A 21,213-nucleotide genomic window follows, 5' to 3' on the forward strand; every position below is an offset into this window, starting at 1 on the left:
TGAAACTTTTGTTTCAGTTCTGTGTCTTTGTGTACAATGAAAATCTATGATATGAGTCATAGGTAAAAAGGTTTGAAAATTTCTGCTATAAAGAATAAGACAGAGTCATCAAGAAGCTAAAAGTTGTTCAGGTGAAAAGTGCAGAAACACCCTCAAATTCAAAGGAAAAAAAATTTAATGATGATAATTTCATTTTATCATTATTGCTGTAGGGTTTAATTATTCAGACATTTCAATGCTTCAAAGAACAAATTTAATATGCAGTTATTCAGCATCCCCCTGAACAGGTAGGTGAGAGGAATATGGTCCCTATCTTTTAGAAGCTTATAGTATTAACATGTGATTAAGATGACTAGAGAACAATATACAAAAAAAAAAAAAGTATAATCATAAGTTAAACTTACAGGGCTGTAGGATTTCAAATAAGTGAATGATGGGATTAAGGAAAGTTGTATGAAAACAACAGAATTTGAGTTTATCTTTAAAAGAAGTGTAAAACAAGAAAAAGCAGAGAGGAAAAGGTATAGTATTAAATCTTATTGTATAACCGAACTAGGCTAACTGTAAAAAGAATCTCCAAAGCTCAATGTATGATGCAACAGTAAGTGGATTTACTATACCTGGTCATTGAGAAACCCAGGTTCTTTCTATATGGTAGATTCACCATCTCGCCTGTCATCTGAGTCCTCAACCGGGTCTCTGTCTGGCCAACAGACAGGAGATAAAGCATCAGGCCTGGAAATGGCACCTCACTTTTCTGGTCTTTTTTCACAGGCCAGAACTCATTCACATTTGACTACTAGTAAAAATAAAAAACACAGTCTAGGACCAAAATGGTCTAGCTTCTAAAATGGTGTACCTCTATTCATCACTGGTCCTTTCTCACAACTAAAACATTCCAGACATAATTAACAAATACAAGAAGATTCTGAAAGGTGCAAAGATATACAGGAGTCTGGGGACCTGAGGACATAAGGAATGACATGGCGGTGAGTTCCCTGGGTGTCCCTTTTGCTTTCTGTGCATCCTAGATGAGGTGCCAGAGAAACCTGCAACCAGGAAATACCAACAGGCAGGACAAAAAAACTGAAGAAGAGCCCACTTTCTAGCCAAAACACTGGAAAAGGATGGCCAAGGGGAACAAAAAATATTTTTATAATACCAGTCCTAATCCAGCCAAACACCAAAGGAAAACCTGACCCAACACCAGAAATGAAAACATGTTTACAGAGTGTGCATGTCTGCTAAGTTGCTTCAGTTGTGTATAATTCGGTGCAATCCTATGGACTGTAGCCTCCCAGGCTGCCAGGCTCCTCTGTCCATGGGATTCTCCTGGGAAGAATACTGGAGTGGGTTGCCATGCCCTCCTCCAGGGGATCTTCTGGACCCAAGGGTGGAACTTGCATCTCTTACAACTCCTGCATTGTCAAGTGGGTTCTTTACCACTAACGCCACCTGGGGAACCTATTTACAAGATCTGTACACAAATGCCTACAGAAGCATTATTCACAATAATGAAAATTCAGAAATAATCTAAATGTTCATTGACTGGTGAACAGATAAACAAAATGTGGTATATCCATACAATTCAATACTATTCAACAATAAAACTTTACAAACAGTTGGTATATGGTACAACAGAGACAGGCCTTCCCAGGTGGCTGGCTCAGTGATAAAGAATCTGCTGCCAATGCAGGAGATGTAAAAGACACAGGTTCAATCCTTGAGTGGGGAAAATACCCTGGAGGAGGGCATGGCAACCCACTCCAGTATTCTTTCCTGGAGAATCTCATGGACAGAGAAGCCTGGTGGGTCACAAAGAATCAGAAATGATTGAAGTGACTTAGCATGTACTCACAACAGAGATAAACCTCAAAACACATTATGGTAAGTAAAAGAAGCCAGACAAAAAGATTACATACTGTTTGCATCTATTTACAAGAAATATCCAGAAAAGGAAAATCTATAAAGCAGATCAGTGGCTGCCTAACACAAGACGGAAACAAGAATTAACTTCAAACAGGTATGAGGGATCTTGGAAATGTTCTAAAAAGTGATGACTATATACCTCTATAAATTTATTAAAAATCATTAAATCACTCAAAATGGGTATAAACCCTCTTTTTAAAACAGGAAACAGAATAAAATAATGAGCTACCATGTTATCCACCATCTAGATTCAACATTATGAACTCATGACCAGTGTTGTTTCATCTGTAACTCCCTCCACTTTTCCTCCTCCATATTAAAGTAACTCTCTGTTATATATATATATATAATATATATTATATGTTATATATAATATATTATATATGTTATATTATATATAATAATATATATTTTATTGTATATATATTTCATTGAAAATTTAGAAGATTCATAGTATAGAAGATAAGGATTTTTAACCTAATCACAATTGCATTTCTACATCTTAAAAAATATATTAAAGCACAAGTGATTAAAAAATGGTACTTTGCTTGACCATTTTAAATAAGCTTTTGTTGCTTTCACATTATTTTCACTTTCCTTTTTATTTCTTTGAACATGCTACATTTAACAGACAATAGTTCTAATATCCAAAGTCTTTAAGATCTGATTCTACTAAAGGCTGTTACTAACTCTAGTAGCACTCACTTCATTGTATGATAGTTTTCACTGTGAGATCATGCTCATCAAACTTTGCATGTGCCCAGGAGGACTGGAGATAGCTCCTGCCAGGTGCCTGAGACAACCCTAAACCCCTTGCCACTATAAAGTAATACCTTTGTTTAGGGTTTTTCAGTTATAGTGAATGTAAATTCAAATCTCAATCCCACATTAGGGCTTTTCCTCTGTACTCAGAACCTAGACAACTTTTCCCTCAGAACAGATTCTGATTTTAGTTTATTCATTCCCTAATGATGTGTCTCTTTCATGATCCTGAATTTATTCAGAATTCCTATTCCAACTACCTTGTATGAACCCAGGACCTTGTCTTCTGATCTCCTTATAGCCATTAAAACCAAAACTCTAAGTTACCAGGTATGGACAAATGTCCATAGGAAAGCTGCTTATTTTAATGCATACTTACTACTCTGGAAATGTATTTACTCTTATCTGTGGTCTGTGATCATTTCCCTTACCTTCCAGCAAGGTCACTATGCATTTTTAAAGATTCTTAATGTTTTATTTATACTTGTTAATGATTTCTTCATGGGAAATACTTTCAATATGTCTACTCTGCCTAATTTTGTCTAATTCCTTCTTAGAAAGTCTATAGCCTTCAGTTTAAAATAGGGTATCTTTTATCAACTTAAGTTTCAAAATTTAAAAATCTTTCATCTCCCACTTATAAATGTAATTTCTATCTTTTTACAATACCAAATATACTATAAAACCCTCCCCAAATTAAATAACTTACTAAAAACATCATTTAAGAAATAAAAATCAAAATGGAACATATCTCTATGACCAGGAATACTATCAGGAGGCACTTGTAGCACAGCCATAAAGCACAACTTTCGTGGGTTATTATTTAGTAAAATGGAAAGGATTAACAGAGTTGGTTCAAATCATTTCTCAAACTTAATGGCTATGCCACTTTATGTAAATCATCTCCAATGTTTGGCCTCCATTTTTCAAAGGTAAAATTTAGAACTTGAATCAATATCTCAATGTATCAGATTTTCTATGCATACGAATCTGAATAAAATAGTAATCATTTTTTAAATTCAAAAACATAGAAAAGCAGTAATATGCCAATTAGCAAACATCATGAATATACTCAGCAGAGAATACAGAAGTACTGTATACAATCTACTCTCCACTGGTTCAATAGCAATGTTTGTGGGTATATTTATTCATACATTCCAACTGACTCATTGGAAAAGACCCTAAAGCTGGGAAAGATTGAAAGCAGGAGGAAAAGGGGATGACAGAGGAAAAGATAGTTGGATGGCATCACGGATTTGATGGACATGAGTTTGAGAAAGCTCCAACAGTTGGTAATGGACAGGGAAGCCAGGTGTGCTGCAGTCCATGGGGTTGCAAAGAGTCAGACACGACTGAGCAACTGAACAGAACTTTCTCATACATGTATACATGTGAGTGGTAAAGAACCCGCCTGCCGATGCAGGAGACATAAGAGACATGGGTTCAATTCCTGGGTCTGAAAGATCCATGGAGGAAGGCATGGCAACCTACTCCAGTATTGTTGTCTCAAGAATCCCATGAACAGAGGAGCCTGGCAGGCTATGATCCAAAGGGTCGCAAAGAGTTGGACATGACTGAAGCAACTTAACACATATACATGTGAGTATATACACATAGAAACATAGGTGCATGTATGTTATCTATTATCTATCATATGTTATAAACGGGGGGGTGCAGAGGGAAGGAAAGAGGAAGAGAATAAAATAAATGTGGCAAAATATTGAAAGCTGGGGAACCCGAGCAGAGAACACATGGGAGTCACCTGTTCTACTCTTACAACATTTCTATAAGTCTAAAAATACTCCAACATTAAAAAAAGAGTGCTATGAAGTCAATGTTTAAATAACAGATCTAACCCTGGCTATACTGAACAGAAGCACCCTGTTATTCTATCATGGGACATGGAGAAAATCTCCAAAGGAACATTTTAAAGTCATCACTCATTCATGGTTTTAGTATCACATATGTTTGTTGCTATAAATGCAAACTGATCTATTTGAATTCTCTATTAATGACAGGTTGCAGAACTATATAAAAATGCATAACATCCTAAGGTGTAAAAACCTCAGGTGAGATTTTTGAGCCAAAAATAATTTGGGAAGAATGCACACATGTAAGCCAATAAAGGCTTCCAACATTAACTCCTGGCTTTCCAAAGTCAGCCCTAGCCCACCAAGGGCAAGTAGTAAGAGCACAGAGCAGTCAGCTTCACAGGAAATATGTGCCAGGCAATTCCCAGCACCTTGGAAGTGCAAATTCAGCAAGTAACAAAAACTCCCTAACTCCACCTTAAACCATGGCAGGCAAATCATGATACAGCTCTTTTCTTGAGAGTCTGTTTATATCTAGTGTCTCAGAATACCAAAGAATAATTACAACTACCACAACCATTGTATATTAAGCTTTAGGTTTAAATTTTTTTTTAATAAAATAAATAATGTGACAAAAAGAGAGAAAGAGCATCAGCCTCTTTGCTTATTTTTTTGATGGACCTTTTAATTTTAAACTCAGAAGGCAACAGACAATGAGTGCAAAGAGCCAGGCAGAAGTCTAAGAGGTTTATTACAAGCCAGTTTCTTCAGGATCATTATTCTCAGGTAACTGAAAATCGACAATTTTGGACCAATGAATGTGTGGTATTAATAAATAAAGACCTCAATGTTGATTAGACTCTATTTCCCCTCAAATTTTCTAATTTTCTAATCTATGCTGCATAAATCTTTCTCTGAAGTCTGAGAGTATTGTAAAGAGACAGTATTGAGTATTGACTGTTTTCAAACATTTTCCCCTATGGTTATGGAAGAAGGAAAACAGCATACTATATAAAAATTATGCGGCAACTGCAACAAAAACAGGACAGTGACACAAAATGATTTCTTTCAGTTGTTTTTTTAAGTCTTACATCTTAATTTTGCATGTAGAAGACATACACCTTTTATAAGAACCAGTGACCCTGCTTCAGGCATTCTTGCTCAAATAAATTCTAAAACTTTGGCGTGAGGTCATTAAACTATTCCTAGGGCACCTTTTTATTCTAAAAGCCTTTGTAAGTGATTGAACTTCTAATTTGAATAATTGCATCTCACCGACATAAATTCCCTCTGTAGTTTCAACTGTATGCAATATCAGCCTTTGTTTCCTGAGTTAAATTAATGTTGAGTAATGTGGTGCTTCTTGAAAAAAAAAAAAAGGTGCATCTACTTTCATAGTAACCTTTCGGCAGCCAGTAGAAGTGATTCATGGGCATGAGAGGGGAAGAGGTCAGTATGAATAATCATTAACCAACAACGTCTGCTAGTGCTCTGTGTGTGCAGAGCATGGCTAAAGGTACGTCTCATCCAATAAAAGAGACATGCCTATATAACTTGATAAAACAAAAAAGATCAACTATTTCATAAACTGAATCCTATTTTCCATTGAATTACATCATGTACCTTGTTTGCATTGATGACTTACCTTTAACTAGCTGTGACTCCTCATGATGGACCTCCTCTATCCTTCTAGTCATAGTGTAAATTAATACTGGAAAACCTAACCTCAAAAAAGAACTACTGAGTAGCATTTTAAAAGTAAAGAATTATTTTTTATAAGACAGAATCCTGAAAATGAGTTTCTCCTATTAAACCTCAAGCCAACAGAATTTTTTTTAAGACATAAAAAGAGCTCTAGTCCAAAATTTGTCACTCAAAGCCAATTTCCAGGGTTGCTATAACAGTATTTATTCAATAAACTCCAAAAGATTGGCATTATATGTACTTTTAATGAAATTCAAACTCTCAATTCTTGGATTTTCTTAAATAACATGTATACAAGTTGCAGAGTAACCTTTTTAAGAAGTCATTCTAAAGATCCAATTGGCCCTGGGCTATTTCAATCCATTCCAGAATTCAGTGACTTAGAATTTCAACCTATTACAATTTTGTCAGACTTGAACTACAAAGATTAGGGTTATTCTAGGTAGACTCAAAGGTTAATACAACTTTTTATATTACCTCTGAAATCTAGCATGTATCTTTGGCATCCTAGTGGCTGTGGTAGATATACCTACCTATTCACAATTCATCCTCCCCACCTTACCTTGCCATGACTTCCCTATGGGTGGAATATACTTCCATCTAATTGCTTTGGGTTTTTCTGTGTGACTTGCTTTGACCAAGGGAATGTAGACAGAAAAGCAGAAGTTCTGAACAGAGGCTCTAAGATGTTCTGAGCGTTTTCATTCACCCTGTGTCCCACTCTCACCCATAAGAAGAGCACACCCCAGACTGTCACTGTTCCTTCAGCAGAGGGCCCACAGTGAGAGATACAGGAAGCAGACTGATCCAAACCCTTAGCCTAGAGTGACTATAATCAATCTGCAGACCAATGAGCAAGAAATAAAAATGTTATATAAACCACTAAAATTTGGGGGTTGTTTGCTGCCATAATAAAAATAATACTGTTGAACTATAAAAGGGCTCAAGGTATTATTTTTCTGGTACCATTCTGTCTCAGATTAAAATTTCCAGGTTCATTCTCTAAACTAGTATGCTAAATCAAACAAGTTTTGGGTTTTTTGGGTTTTTTTTTTTTTCTTTTTCCATTTCTGGATGTGCTATGCACTGACCAAATATCTGACAGCTTGATATCTTCATTATCAAATCTCATCTGAAGATATAGCAAGTATCTAGGATTAATAATTCTTAAACCTCTGCTATAGCAAGACGACCTTGAATACAGAATCTGTATCTGACTCCCATACCTCAAGAGCAGTTTTGCACATACCATCCATTTGATAAATGATTCCCTATTCCAACTCACAGTTGCCAGTGCCTTTATTATTGTCCGTACCTGCAAATGTGCAAATGCCCCAAGTCACAAAATTATTCATATAGTTGAAATGAAAGAAGTGACTACATATGGTCTTTCTACCTGAATACACAGCAGCACTCAGGTACTATGCAACGAATGATGCTCAAGACTGGTTGTTGTTGTTGTTCGGTCACTAAGTCAGGTCTGACACTTTGTGACCCCATGGACTACAGCATGCCAGGCTCTCCTGACCTTCACTGTCACCTGGAGTTTGCTCAAATTCATGTCCATTGAGTCGGTGATGCCATCCAACCTCTCATCCTCTGTTGCCCCCTTCTCCTCCTGCTCTCAATCTTTCCCAGCATCAGGGTCTTTTCTAATGAGTCAGCTCTTCACATCAGGTGGCCAAGGTGTTGGAGCTTCAGTGTCAGCATCAGTCCTTCCAATGAAGGACTGTTCCAACAGGAGTTCCCTCAAAATGGCACGCAGATTCTTTCAATGAATACTGAGATTTAGAATGGATGGCTGGGTGACAAATCTCATGGTGTTATACACAGATATGCAGCAGAGATGGGTCAGCATTCAAGGGTACAATTCCAAGGAAGGTTCCTCAAAAGGAGCCCTGAGCTCCTTCACTGGAGCAGCCGTCTCTCTGCTCATCACTGATTCTCTGTGCCACTCTCGTCTCCTGCTCAGTGTCTCGGGTGTTTAATTTTCTCCGTCACCGAACTGATCTGTGTTATTTTCCTTCCTCCTCTTCTCCACATATTTTTCTTTCTTGCCTATTGTTTTATCTCTCTTCCTTTCACACTTTTAAGCCTTGGTATAACAAGACATGACCACACATCCAGAATACTCCTTCTGTTCACAACAAATCAACCAACTGCAATAATCTGGGAATAATTTTCAGGCCTCAGAGTCAATAAAAGCAGGTGTGTGCCTTGCAGGAAGCTCAGGGATTTCCAGAGAGTACCACACACCCTGCCAACTATTTAGTACTTGCATCATTAGAGAAATTTGAAGACAAGAATTTTTTTGAAATTTTTGTCAAAAATTCTGAACCCCATGGCCTAAAGATGTTCAGTTCATCAAAGATGTAGCATAGCAAAGATATCTTCAAATATGCTGAATTAATTATTAACAATATCTCATTACTGCATTTTCTAGTCTGAAATAATTTTAAGTATGATTCAGTGATATCTAATGAAAGTGTAAACAAATTATCTATTATCCTCAAAAGTAATCTAAAATTCTTATAATATAGATAAAACCATATAAACATACATTTTTTTTTTCCTTTCTTCCCAGAATATCCTTTACCCTTTTATTTCAAAAATAACACCTCCTCTTCTTCTGGGAAGTATCACCACTACCTCACCTTAAAAGCCCACAGGAAAAATGTGATTCAAATATATGTTGTTGCTTTCTCATTCCTCCTAGCCACAAGGCTAGGGGTATGCACCTGTCCAAACGTAGGCCAATCATGGCACCCTAACCTTCTGGTCAAAGTTGATCTGTATTTGCATGGATCAGAGCATATGGTCCAACCTGAGTCAATCACAGTCCTTCTTCAAGATTTCTCAAAGTGAAATTAAGGCATAAGGAGAAATCTCGCTCAGACGGTAAAGAAATTGGGCATCTAAAGGCATGAGAGCTGCCAGCAGCCATGTGCCCTGAGTCGAGATGAAAGCTGGTCTGAGAGAACTGAGCCAAGATGCTGGCAGAAGCAGATGCTGAAAGAGAAAAGACTGAGCACCCTGGCAGCATTCACGTCCCTGCTTTCAGTTGTCCCTGATGACTGCCACATTCCTGCCTTCCACCAACGTACTCATAAGCCTTCCAATCCATTTCCCTGTAGATCAAAGTCAATTCAGACTGTTCTTCTCTAACCAACAGCTAAGGAAATCCTACCAAACAAACTACAAGGTAACAAATTTGATTCTTGGGGTAGTGGTCCAGGAATACTGTAAGAAATTCTAATGTATGCGCAATAAACTTACTATTTAATCAAGAGATCTGGCATTTAAATGACAGATCTTGTCATCTAAAGGCTTTAAAAGACAAGATCTGGCATATTCAAGACTTTCTTCACTGTCTTCTTCACTAGGGATAAGCTTTGTGTTTTCATAAAATGGCTATTTCCTTGTGTTTTTTTCCCTCTGAGCACAAGTCATGAACATAGTATATACTGGGCTAAAGGCATGAGGATTGCAAACTATGATTGCCATATGATTCTCTGGAATATCATGAGATCCAAGATTGTGAGGTTTTGTGTTCTGGAAAAATTCCATCTCAGGATAGTGAGGGTTGTGTAACAAGACAGCACTAACAAAATTGGAAAAAAAGTCATTATTTGTGTGATTATTTGTTATCCAAAAATAACACTTGTCGGGTTCAAAGGGATGAAAGGGTCCAAAAGGAATTTGGATGGCTATGGAGAAGGCAGTTTTAATCTCAAATGAGGAATCTGATTCAAAAGCTCAACAAAGAAAGTTTAATTTCCCCAAAGAATTGGATCTAAGATGAGGCTGCGAGGAATTTAAAAATAAAGAGGAACTAAATGTAAAACCCGTTCCTGTTAAATGTATTAAACTGCATTTAGGAATAAAGCCATACACTTATAAATCCCTCTGCCTTTGTTTGCTGTACCCATGCACTACAATATTTTTGCATTCAAAGTAAGTGACCAGTTTGCTTGGAGCTGGTGACCCACTCTACAGTAAACATGAGAGACAGGGTTTAACTCAGAAGCCCCAACCCAAGAGAAGGCCCCCGTCATTCTCAAATGATGGAAGCACAAGTCAATAAGTAAATATTCAGGCAGACATGCTTTAGAACCCTAGTTGAGGAGAAGGGGACGACAGAGGATGAGATGGCTGGATGGCATCACTGACTCGATGGATGTGAGTCTGAATGAACTCCGGGAGTTGGTCATGGACAGGGAGGCCTGGCGTGCTGCGATTCATGGGGTTGCAAAGAGTCGGACACAACTGAGCGACTGAACTGAACTGAACTTCACCCCAAAAGCACTCACTCAGGATCTCACTAAGCATCTGAACTCAGGAAGAGACCTGATTCTCAGTACAATAGTTACAATTTTAACAAAGCAATTTCATTCTAACTCTTCAAAGCTGATGTCTATGCCCTCACCTAGTTTAAAGACTAAAAAAGGGGGGGGGGGGGGGAAGTAAGCTGGTTACTCTGTATCATTTTAAATTCTTAGAAGTTGATACATTCATTTTATTTGTTTTATAGAAATACTTAGTATAATGCATAAACTTAATATACAAAAAAATGGAAGAAAACAAATTATATTACAAAATGCAAATTCTTAGTTGATAAACTTACTGAAACAGCTAGGTTTCAGACATCAGCATTAGAATAATCAAGTTTTCTCTGAGTTACTGGAGACTACTTGCGTATAACTTTTGGAAATCTCCACTCCAAAATTTTTCCAATGTAAATGACATTTAATCTTCTTAATCAGCAACATGCTTAAAGAATACACTAGAATACCTGAAATCAGTGCTGTAGATTTTTCCACCTATCAGAATTCTGTGTGTGCATAAATGTGTGAGTGCATGTGTGCAAGTGTAAAACAACCAGGTAACTGAATTGGAGACAAATTCATCCTGCAACTGAACTCATAAATGTGATCTCAGTCATATATGGATAATTTAAAAAAAAAAAAAACTTAAAATCTCAGGCCACAGCCACAAAAAGTGATATTATTTTATAAAATTTCTTTAGAATCTCAATTTATCATTCCTAAGGGGGAGGGAACTATAGATATAGAGAAGCATCAAAGAATTATTTTTATTCACCATTGCTTATAATATGACCGCATTAGAAGACCTTATAAAGACATTTAGTAACGTTAAAATTTCACTCAAGGCCTTTTAAAAACCTTCCAGTTTCTAGCATGGACACAATATACAGAAATCTCATTTCTAGTGCTTGAGAGACAACCAAACGTGCATTTCAAAGAAAGGAGTCATATCAGTTTTACCTGCATCGATGTTCCTTCCACTCTTGCCACGCAGGCAACTTGATCCAAGAAAGTCACTGCCACAGGTACCGCCACAAAGAAGCCTTTACAAAAGGCTTTGAAGTACCTTCTCACCCAGCCTTGGGACTGCGCCATGCCTAAAAGCACAACAAAAATAAATATGAGATTAGCCCCAAGAAAGGTAGGAAAGAAAACGTAAAAAACAGTGCAAGAAAAATAAGAGTTAAGAAAAAGCAACCTCATGTCAATATGTTTCATACTCATCCCCCCTGAGGTCTCCAGCACCATGGAAGCACTGTAACTGCCCTGTGTTGCTTATGTTCAAGTTGTTATTTAAGAGATAAATCACTTTCCATCATGTTTAAACCAATGTTATGGGGCCTATGTTATGGCAGCCAAATTTATCCTAATATAACCATGAAATATATGAGAAATCAAGAAAAAATATCACTGCATGTGAATTCAGTACAGATAATTATCAACTCTCACTTAGCCCTGTAACCACTTGGTTAATTTTCAGAGTTTCTAGGGCTAATGCAATCCTTTAACAGTCTTGTACAATGAAAAACAAAATAGTGAGAGATCAAGAGATTCTGCCCTACAAGACCAAATTGCAGCTAAACCCAGTCCAACAGATGAAGAACCCTCCTGGCTGGGGAAGATAAATGACCAGTTTGTTTACCAGTTTCTCAAAATAATACTGATTCATACTATGTGATAGGTTATAATTTCAGTCCATTCTATTTCTTGACTAGGACTAGATAAATACAGGAAGACCAGACTATTCTGGTGGTAGGATGGATTGTAGTGGTGGTGGTGGTGGTGATAGAAATGGATCAGAATGGGCAAACTTCACATACGCATTTTGGAGGTTAAACAGACAGAAATGAAAATGGATGGACAAGGATTGGGGAGAGGAGAAGAGATGAGAAAAGTGTTGAGGTAGTTGTGACCTATTCAAGCACTGTTATTTTATCATTTCCTTGGATCACATTCCAAAGTACTAAAAACATGCTAATAATTCAATTCCTAAAAACTCTAATAAGTACAAGGTCATGGGCTGGATGCTGCTGCTGCTGCTGCTAAGTCGCTTCAGTCGTGTCCGACTCTGTGCGACCCCATAGACCACAGCCCACAAGGCTCCCCCGTCCCTGGGATTCTCTAGGCAAGAACACTGGAGTGGGTTGCCATTTCCTTATCCAATGCATGAAAGGGAAAAGTGAAAGCGAAGTTACTCAGTTGTGTCCAACTCTTAGCGACCCCATGGACTGCAGCCCACCAGGCTCCTCCATCCATGGGATTTTCCAGGCAACAGTACTGGAGTGGGGTGCCACTGAGATACACAAATGAAAAGCAGCCACAGTCCTTGCTCTCAAGAAGTTACAAAGTGCCAGGGAAGATTGCCTTTAGATAAATATTTCCAAGGGAAAATAGCCTTGAAAAGAGCCAATGTGCCTGGGGCAAGGAAGTACATGCATTAGAAAATGATTAAGAAATGTGTCCCAAAGGAAAAGGCATTCTAGGTAAGACCTGGCCACTTCGGGCAAAAGCAGCAGTGTGCATGAAGACCTCAGAGCAAAATAAAACATAAGTTATTTAAGAAACTATAAGAAATTCAGTTTCGTATATATACAAACTTTAATATGCTAATGTTTAATTCAGTAAACATTTATTTATTGCCTGCTAACCACCAATGCTAAGTGCAGGGGCTATAAAGATATATATACAGTATAAAATCATTTAAATACCCTCCTGAAACAATACTTCATATTGTTCCATGATCTGAAAACTAGATCCCACATGCCGCAACTAAAATCCCACATATGGCAACTAAGGTCCAGTGCAGTCAAAAAAAAAAAAAAAAATAGTAAGGGTTTGGATTCAATTTCTAACATTCTTTCCAGGGCTGTCATTCTATATCCCTATATATATTTTTTTATTGTTTCTCCAAGTCTTTGAGAAGATACTAAAATAAAGAAAGGCACTTAGGTTATTATTGACCAAGAAGAGAAACTATGTTGAGAATTTTAGGTTTGAGAATTTGTTGTTGTTGTTTTTTTAATGTTGAAAGGAAAAAAGAATTTTATTATATAACTAGTTACAAAAGGGAAGCAGAGATAAAGTTGGAACTAGTGCAAATTATGTGACGAGACATTAAACACAAGTAAGACCTGAAAGCCACTGCCCTTTCCCTTCTCAGGCTCACAATTCCACTGCTGATCCAAGCACTGCTGCCATCTCCTGCACAACTCAGGACGAATACTTTTCTACTGTTTCTGTTGCTGCTGATAAGCCACTAAGTCATGTCTGACTCTGTGACCTCATGGACTGCAGCATGCCAGGTTTCACTGTCCTTCACCATCTCCTGGAGTCTGCGCAAACTCATTCCATCGAATTCGTGATGCCATCCAACCATGTCATCCTCTGCTGCCCCCTTCTCCTCCTGCCTTCAATCCTTCCCAGCATCAGGGTCTTTTCCAATGAGTTGACCCTTTACAACAGGTGGCCAAAGTATTGGAGCTTCAGCTTTAGCATCAGTCCTTCCAATGAATATTCAAGGTTGACTTCCTTTAGGATTGACTGGTTTGATCTCTTTGCTGTCCAAGGGACTCTCAAGAGCCTTCTCCAGCACAATTCAAAAGCATCCATTCTTCGGCATTCAGCTTTCTTTATGGGCCAACTCTCACAACTGTACACAACATCTAGAAAAATCACAGCTTTGACTATATGGACTTTTGTCAGTAAAGAGATGTCTTTGCTTTTTAATAGTTGTCTAAGTTTGCCATAGCTTTCCTTCCAAGTAGCAGTTATCTTTTAATTCCATGGCTGCAGTCACCATCTGCAATGATTTTGGAGCCTAAGAAAACAAAATGTCACTGCTTCTATTTTTCCCCTTCTATTTGCCATGAAAATTATGTGGGAGGTGTATCTATCGAGGGTATGCAGATTCTGCCCATGCACGGGGGAGAAAATAAAAGCTCCCTTGCAGATTAGGGGCCATTATTTTCAGAGGCTCAAAGCAAAAGTCTCAGTACAGTCCTGTCCTACCTGAATTGTGAATGACACCTTTAACTCATAATAATAAAACCCTCTTTGGGACTTCTATCATTAAAGTACTAAAGCTATACACAAAGGAAGAAATGAACATTATACTTCTATGTCAAGTTATATTAAATAAAATGTTTAAAGTGCTGTGACATTCACATTTTGGTAAAGTTAATGCATCTCCTTTTCTATAAAGAATCATTGGGATGATCTGGTCTTTTGTTCACATCTTAAATATTTAAAACTACCATACTAATAAGCACTGAGCATCTGCTTTCTCTGAGAAAATTTCCCTTAAAGCAATAATAATGTGGTATCCCAAGCAAAAAAGGAATAATTTTTATCAGTAACCTCATTCTTCCAGCAACCATGCAAGTCATTTAGGTTCAAAACATTGCTCCTGAGAAAATTACTGCTTAAATAGTAGGCACACCTGATTCACTGCTGAAGTACCTAAACAGAATATTTTTAAATAAGCTTTCAGATTCCATTGAAATCATATTCGCCACTTAGTATACTTACTTACTTACTTACTTACCTGCAAGTAAAATTTTGGGGGGCATTACTGACCTCAACTGCCTAATGACCTCCACTCTAAATATCTGTCTTTCCTCTCACATGTGTTATGGTTTGATCACGCATGAATTCATCTAAAATCATTCTTAAATTGCCATACATTTCATCTTATACAAAGTCACTAATCACTCACCCATAGCAACCAAGTGAATAAATATACCTCAAGTCATCCTAATTATAAAAACTATTTTAAAACTGTGTGGCAGGTTTGGAGGTAAGAGAAAAACAATAAATGACAAAGCAGTATCCTATACAAAGTGTAACCTTTCGATCATAGAAATCAGCCCACACATTTAGATAACAAAATCAAAATTTTATTTGTAAATTCAAAGTGTATATCAAACTACAAATGTCAGAAAATACAAGAGCAGGGATCCAAACAAATCTGACACTAAATTCCTGAGTCAGTCATATTTTATTGATCATCTACTATGTAACTGTGCTAAGGGGCACATACAATGCACAACAAGGAAGGCGTGGTCCCTGGCCACATGGAGCTTACATTTTCATTCTTTCTTCATTAAGTACCTACTTTGCGCTACTCACTATGCTAAGATTTTGTTGTTGTTCAGTTGCTAAGTCGTGTTGGACTGTTCGTGACCCCCATGGACTGCAGCATGCAAGGCCTCCCTATGTCTCACTAAGATGCCAAGAGTAAAAAGGCACACAGAGTCACAGTTCCTTTCCAAAGGGCCTGCGACAAGATCACAAGAAATTAGTAGATGACCACACATGATCAGGCTACCCTTCTCCATGTGTCTCTCCAGGAGCTCCTGATGCCAATAATCTCACTCTGCAAACATAGCCTAAGCATGCATGTTAGGAGGCAGGAGGCATCTGAACTAAATCAGGGAAAAAATAATAACTGATGAATGAGAACAATTTTGATTCCACTAGAAGCAGATCTAGGAAAGTAATCGATGGATCCTAATCTAGAAAAAAAAAAAACTGGGGCCCTAACTTCCTCCTTTCAGATTATAAATAAATAATGTATTATAAAAATAGATAATTAACGCTTAAGGTTTTCTCAATGCTGAACAATGACAGGATTTCAGGCAGTTTACTAGACAGGAATCTTGTTGACATGCACACAGAACTGGCAGTGACCCCTCAATGGATAGCAACAGCACTTTAATTTTTTTTTTGAAGTTCCCATGTTTTCTCTCCTACAAAACTGTGTTTTTCTAAAAACAATAGGAACATTTAGCCATCATCTCTAGCAATCTAATTTTTTTGGCAAACTTGACAATCAGGAAAATAAAGCCATTGAAGGTGACTGCAAATGCTCTATATTTTCTGTTTCCTGCATTCTTCCAAGAATGGGAGACTTCTATCAACTCAGGAATGACAAAATGCTTCAAAGGAAAAGACATTACTTTTTAAAAGGGAAAGTAGAGACCCAAGAGTTTTCAACCCAAGAGACCACAGTTCAGTTCAGTCGCTCAGTTGTGTCTGACTCTTTGCGACCCCATGAATTGCAGCACATCAGGCCTCCCTGTCCATCACCAACTCCCGCACAAACTCACATCCATCAACTCAGTGATGCCATCTCATCCTCTGTCGTCCCCTTCTCCTCCTGCCCCCAATCCCTCTCAGCATCAGAGTCTTTTCCAATGAGTCAACTCTTCGCATGAGGTGGCCAAAGTATTGGAGTTTCAGCTTTAGCATCATTCCTTCCAAAGAACACACAGGGCTGATCTCCTTTAGAATGGACTGGTTGGATCTCCTTGCAGTCCAAGGGACTCTCAAGAGTCTTCTCCAACACCACAGTTCAAAAGCATCAATTCTTCAGTGCTCAGCTTTCTTCACAGTCCAACTCTCACATCCATACATGACCACTGGAAAAACCACAGACTTGACTAGATGGACCTTTGTTGGCAAAGTAATAATGTCTCTGCTTTTGAATATGCTATCTAGGTTGGTCATAACTTTTCTTCCAAGGAGCAAGCGCCTTTTAATTTCATGGCTGCAGTCACCATCTGCAGTGATTTTGGAGCCCACAAAAATAAAGTCTGACACTGTTTCCACTGTTTCCCCATCTATTTCCCATGAAGTGATGGGACCGGATGCCATGATCTTCATTTTCTGAATGTTGAGCATTAAACCAACTTTTTCACTCTCCACTTTCACTTTCATCAAGATGCTTTTTAGTTCCTCTTCACTTTCTGCCATAAGGGTGGTGTCATCTGCATATCTGAGGTTATTGATATTTCTCCCAGCAATCTTGATTCCACCTTGTGCTTCTTCCAGTCCAGCGTTTCTCATGATGGACTCTGCATATAAGTTAAATAAGCAGGGTGACAATAAGCAGCCTTGACGTACTCCTTTTCCTATTTGGAACCAGTCTGTTGTTCCATGTCCAGTTCTAATTGTTGCTTCCTGACCTGCATATAAGAGACCACAACTAGGCACAAATATAGCAGATTATCTCATAGCTAGGAAATGGCAACCTACTCCAGTGTTCCTGCCTGGAAAATCCCATGAAGAGAGGAGCCTGGAGTCACAAAGTATTGGACATAAGTGAGCATGCAAGCACACATCTCACAGCTAACACATTTCATCAATATGAATAAGTCATAATTGTAACAAAATGGTTGGCCTTTTTGCTTTCGAGTTCAGACAGATTCCTTTTAATGAACCAGAATCCCCACCAAAAGTGGAGTAATTGGGAGTCTTAATTATTGGTTTAATTCAATAAAATTGCTAGGTATTGGCTGCTCCCAGTATCTAGGTAGATGTGATTTTAAAAGGGTCAGAAAATAGATTTTCCCAGAGTAACATTTATCCCACTGTGCTCTGCCACAATGCTGAAAGTTCTTAGCATTGTAGAACATGGGCAGAGTTTCTTAAACTTGAGTGATCACAAAAGTCACCTGTGTTGCTTATGGAAAACACAGACTCCTGGGACTCAACCTGATTAAGAGGAGATTCTCAAGGGTAGATGTGTGGATCACATATATCAGAATCATCTAGAGGAGCATTTGCAAATTATATACGTGTGCTTAGTCACTCAGTCGTGTCCAACTCTTTGTGACTGTATGAACTATAGTCTGCCAGGCTCCTCTGTGCATGGGATTTTTTCAGGTTAGAATACTGGAGTGGGTATTCATTTCCTTCTCCAGGGGATCTTCCCAACCCAGGGATCAAACCCGAGTTTCCTGTATTTCTTGCATTGCAGGAGGATTCTTTACCCAACCCTCATAATACATGGTGATATTCTGTGATCTCTAGTATTATATTATAGGGAAGGATAAATACATGTGTGTCAAAAAAAATTCTTAGATGATTCTAATATACTGTCTCTGGTCTTCCTCCCTGTCCACAATCCTCATTCACCCTCATTGGAGAACCACTAGCTCAAAAAAGGAAATCATTTCAGAGGGAAATATTTTTTAGTAGCTTCATTGAGGTATCATTTACATACCATAGAATTCACCCACTGTAAGTGTATATACTTCAAAGATTTTTAGCTAATTTATGCTGTTGTGGAATCATCACAATACATTTTTGGAGTATTCTGTCACCCCCATAAGTTCACCCATGCCTATCTGAAGGCCAGTTTCCATTCCCACCCAAGCCCCAGGAATATACTGCTCTCTTCTTTAAGAGATGTGCATTTTAAAGAAATTTTAGTAGGTTTTTTTTTTTTTTGGTCTGGCTTGTTTCATTTAACACAATATTTTTGAGGTTCATCCATGTTGCATTTATAAGTAGTTCATTTTTTATTGCTAAACAACATTTCATCGTATTGATATGTCATAATTTAACTGTTCATCAGCTGATGGGACATTTGGATTGTTTCCAGTTTTGAGCTATTGTGAATAAGGCTGCTGTAAGTCTCTGCATACAAGTCCTTGTGTGAATATATGCTTTCATTTCTCTTGAGTAGTTATTTAGGAGTGGAATTTCTTGGTTATATGAAAAGTGTATTTTTTTTATTTTGAGGACTGCCAAACTGTTTTCCAAGGTGATTGTATCATTTTACATTTTCACTAGCAATACATGAAGGTTTTTGGCCTCTCCAGATTCTAGCCAACACTGGGCACTCTTAGTCCTTTAGATTATGACCATTCAAATGAGCATGCAGTATGGTATTTAACTGTAATTTTGATTGGCATTTCCCTAATAACTGATAATGTCAAACATCTTTTCATGAGCTTAGTAGGAAGTCTTGCCTTTATTAAAGTGTCTGCTCAGATCTTCTGCCAATTTTGTAATTGGTTTTTCTTCTTATTGAGTTGTAAGGATGTGTGTGTGTGTGTGTGTGTGTGTGTGTGTGTGTGTGTGTGCTTAGTCGCTCAGTCATGTCTGACTCTTTGTGAACCCATGGACTGTAGTCTGCCAGGCTCCTCTGTCCATGGGGATTCTCCAGGCAAGAATACTGGAGTGGGTTGCCATGCCCTCCTCCAGGGCTTCTTCCCGACCCAGGGATCGAACCCAGGTCTTCCACATTGCAGGCAGATTTTTTACCATCTGAGCCACCAGGGAAGACCATGTGTATATGTATCATTATAGATATATAGGTACAAGTCTTTTATCAGATACATGCTTTGCACATATTGTCTCCTTCTTTGTGTCTGGCTTTTTTATTTTCTGAAAGATATCTTTTGAAGATCAAAACAAAAAGATAATTAGTAATCTTTAGAAATGTGAACTCCAGCATCAAATTATTTATCTTGAACTATGTGACGTGCATGTATAGTTTAAGTCAAAAATTCTCAGAAGGAGCAAGCAAAAATAAAGAATGAAAACCTGTCAAAAGTAATAAAGGGGAGAAATATAATGGGGTTAGACATAAAGTGAATCATGTTCTGGCAAAGAAACCCAACTTTAAAAGTCCACACTGGTAGACTGATGAAGATAAAGGTCCTCTATTTTGACCTAAAAGCACTTCTCTGACAGAGATAATTAATTGTCTATTGGAGAGTGATGAACACCTGGATGCTAAAAGAGGTGAAATTTTAAGTCAGAAATATTAAAATGCAAATGAACTCTAAGGGCATGTTGTACTACACTGATGTAGAGAGAAAATGCCACCAGAAATCAATAAGAAATGCAATTTCATATAAGCTTCCTGAGTTCAGGGAAGGACTCCTTCCACTTGCAAACCTCAGGCATTTATCCCCACCTCTCCTTCTGCCTTTGTTGGAGCTGAGGCTGGCAGTGCTCTGCAGAGGCACAGTCACCAAACAGGGAAACTCAGTAGGACGGTGAGTGAATCCAACCGTGTTCAGTCGCTCAGTCATGTCCAACTCTTTGCGACCCCATGGACTGTAGCCCACCAGCTCCTCTGTCCATAGGATTTCCAGGCAAGAATACTGGAATGAGTTGCCATTTCCTACTCCAGGGGATCTTCCTGACCCAGGGATCTAACTTGTGTCTCTCATGTCTCCTGCATTGGCAGGCAGGTTCTTTACCACTAGTGCAACCTGGGAAACAGATCTCAAGTCGAATCGTGATCCAATCATGTGAATTTGGGCAAATTACTTCATCTTTCCAAGCCACAATTTTTTTCATATAAGAAAGCTTGTAGGGTGTTTTGGATATTCACAATGTTCATATTGTGTGTGTGTGTGTTTTAGTAAACATTTGCATGAAGAAAGAAAACACCCATAAAACTAGCATATTATGTGCAATGTATTAGAGAACAATGGTGAGATAATCAAATTAAAGTTATTTCTTCAGATAAAAGCATTAGCCATGTACAAAGAAGAGGACTAACAATGACGAATTTTAAAAGGGCAAGAAACTTAAGAATGTCCATTACTTATAATTAAACCAATAAAGCCTATCTTCTAAATAATGGGACACCTAATATCCAGAGTGATAGTTTTCTTCTGCTTTGAACCTGATCTTTTTCTAAGATTTGATGGGTTAAGGATGATCATAGTTCCTGATACCAGCCAATTAATAAGAATTATGAGTGCCAACACCAGCAATGCCTTAGGTGTCTTAGGGATTATTTTTAAGCAGAATATAAAAAATATATGACTTAGCAACAAAATTGGACCACAGGAATAAATTATATATTAGATACTGCAAAAAAAAGAAAAGAAAGATAAGAGATAGAATTGGAAGGGAAAAATTCATGAAAGAAGCTT

The 21,213-nt window shown here is 37.9% G+C and overlaps 1 protein-coding gene across 1 annotated transcript in view; it reads right to left on the reverse strand.

The window, feature by feature from the left end:
* Positions 1–21,213, reverse strand: part of IMMP2L (inner mitochondrial membrane peptidase subunit 2) — a 972,863-nt gene that overhangs the window by 916,530 nt on the left and 35,120 nt on the right. Inside the window, exon 3 of the mRNA XM_018047172.1 lies at positions 11,492–11,628. Within this exon, the coding sequence (XP_017902661.1) occupies positions 11,492–11,626 (135 nt within the window). The 5' untranslated portion in view covers positions 11,627–11,628. The remainder of the gene's footprint in view (positions 1–11,491; positions 11,629–21,213) is intronic.

This window comes from Capra hircus, chromosome 4 (genome assembly GCF_001704415.2).
Source record: "Capra hircus breed San Clemente chromosome 4, ASM170441v1, whole genome shotgun sequence".
NCBI classification, from domain to species: Eukaryota; Metazoa; Chordata; class Mammalia; order Artiodactyla; family Bovidae; genus Capra; species Capra hircus.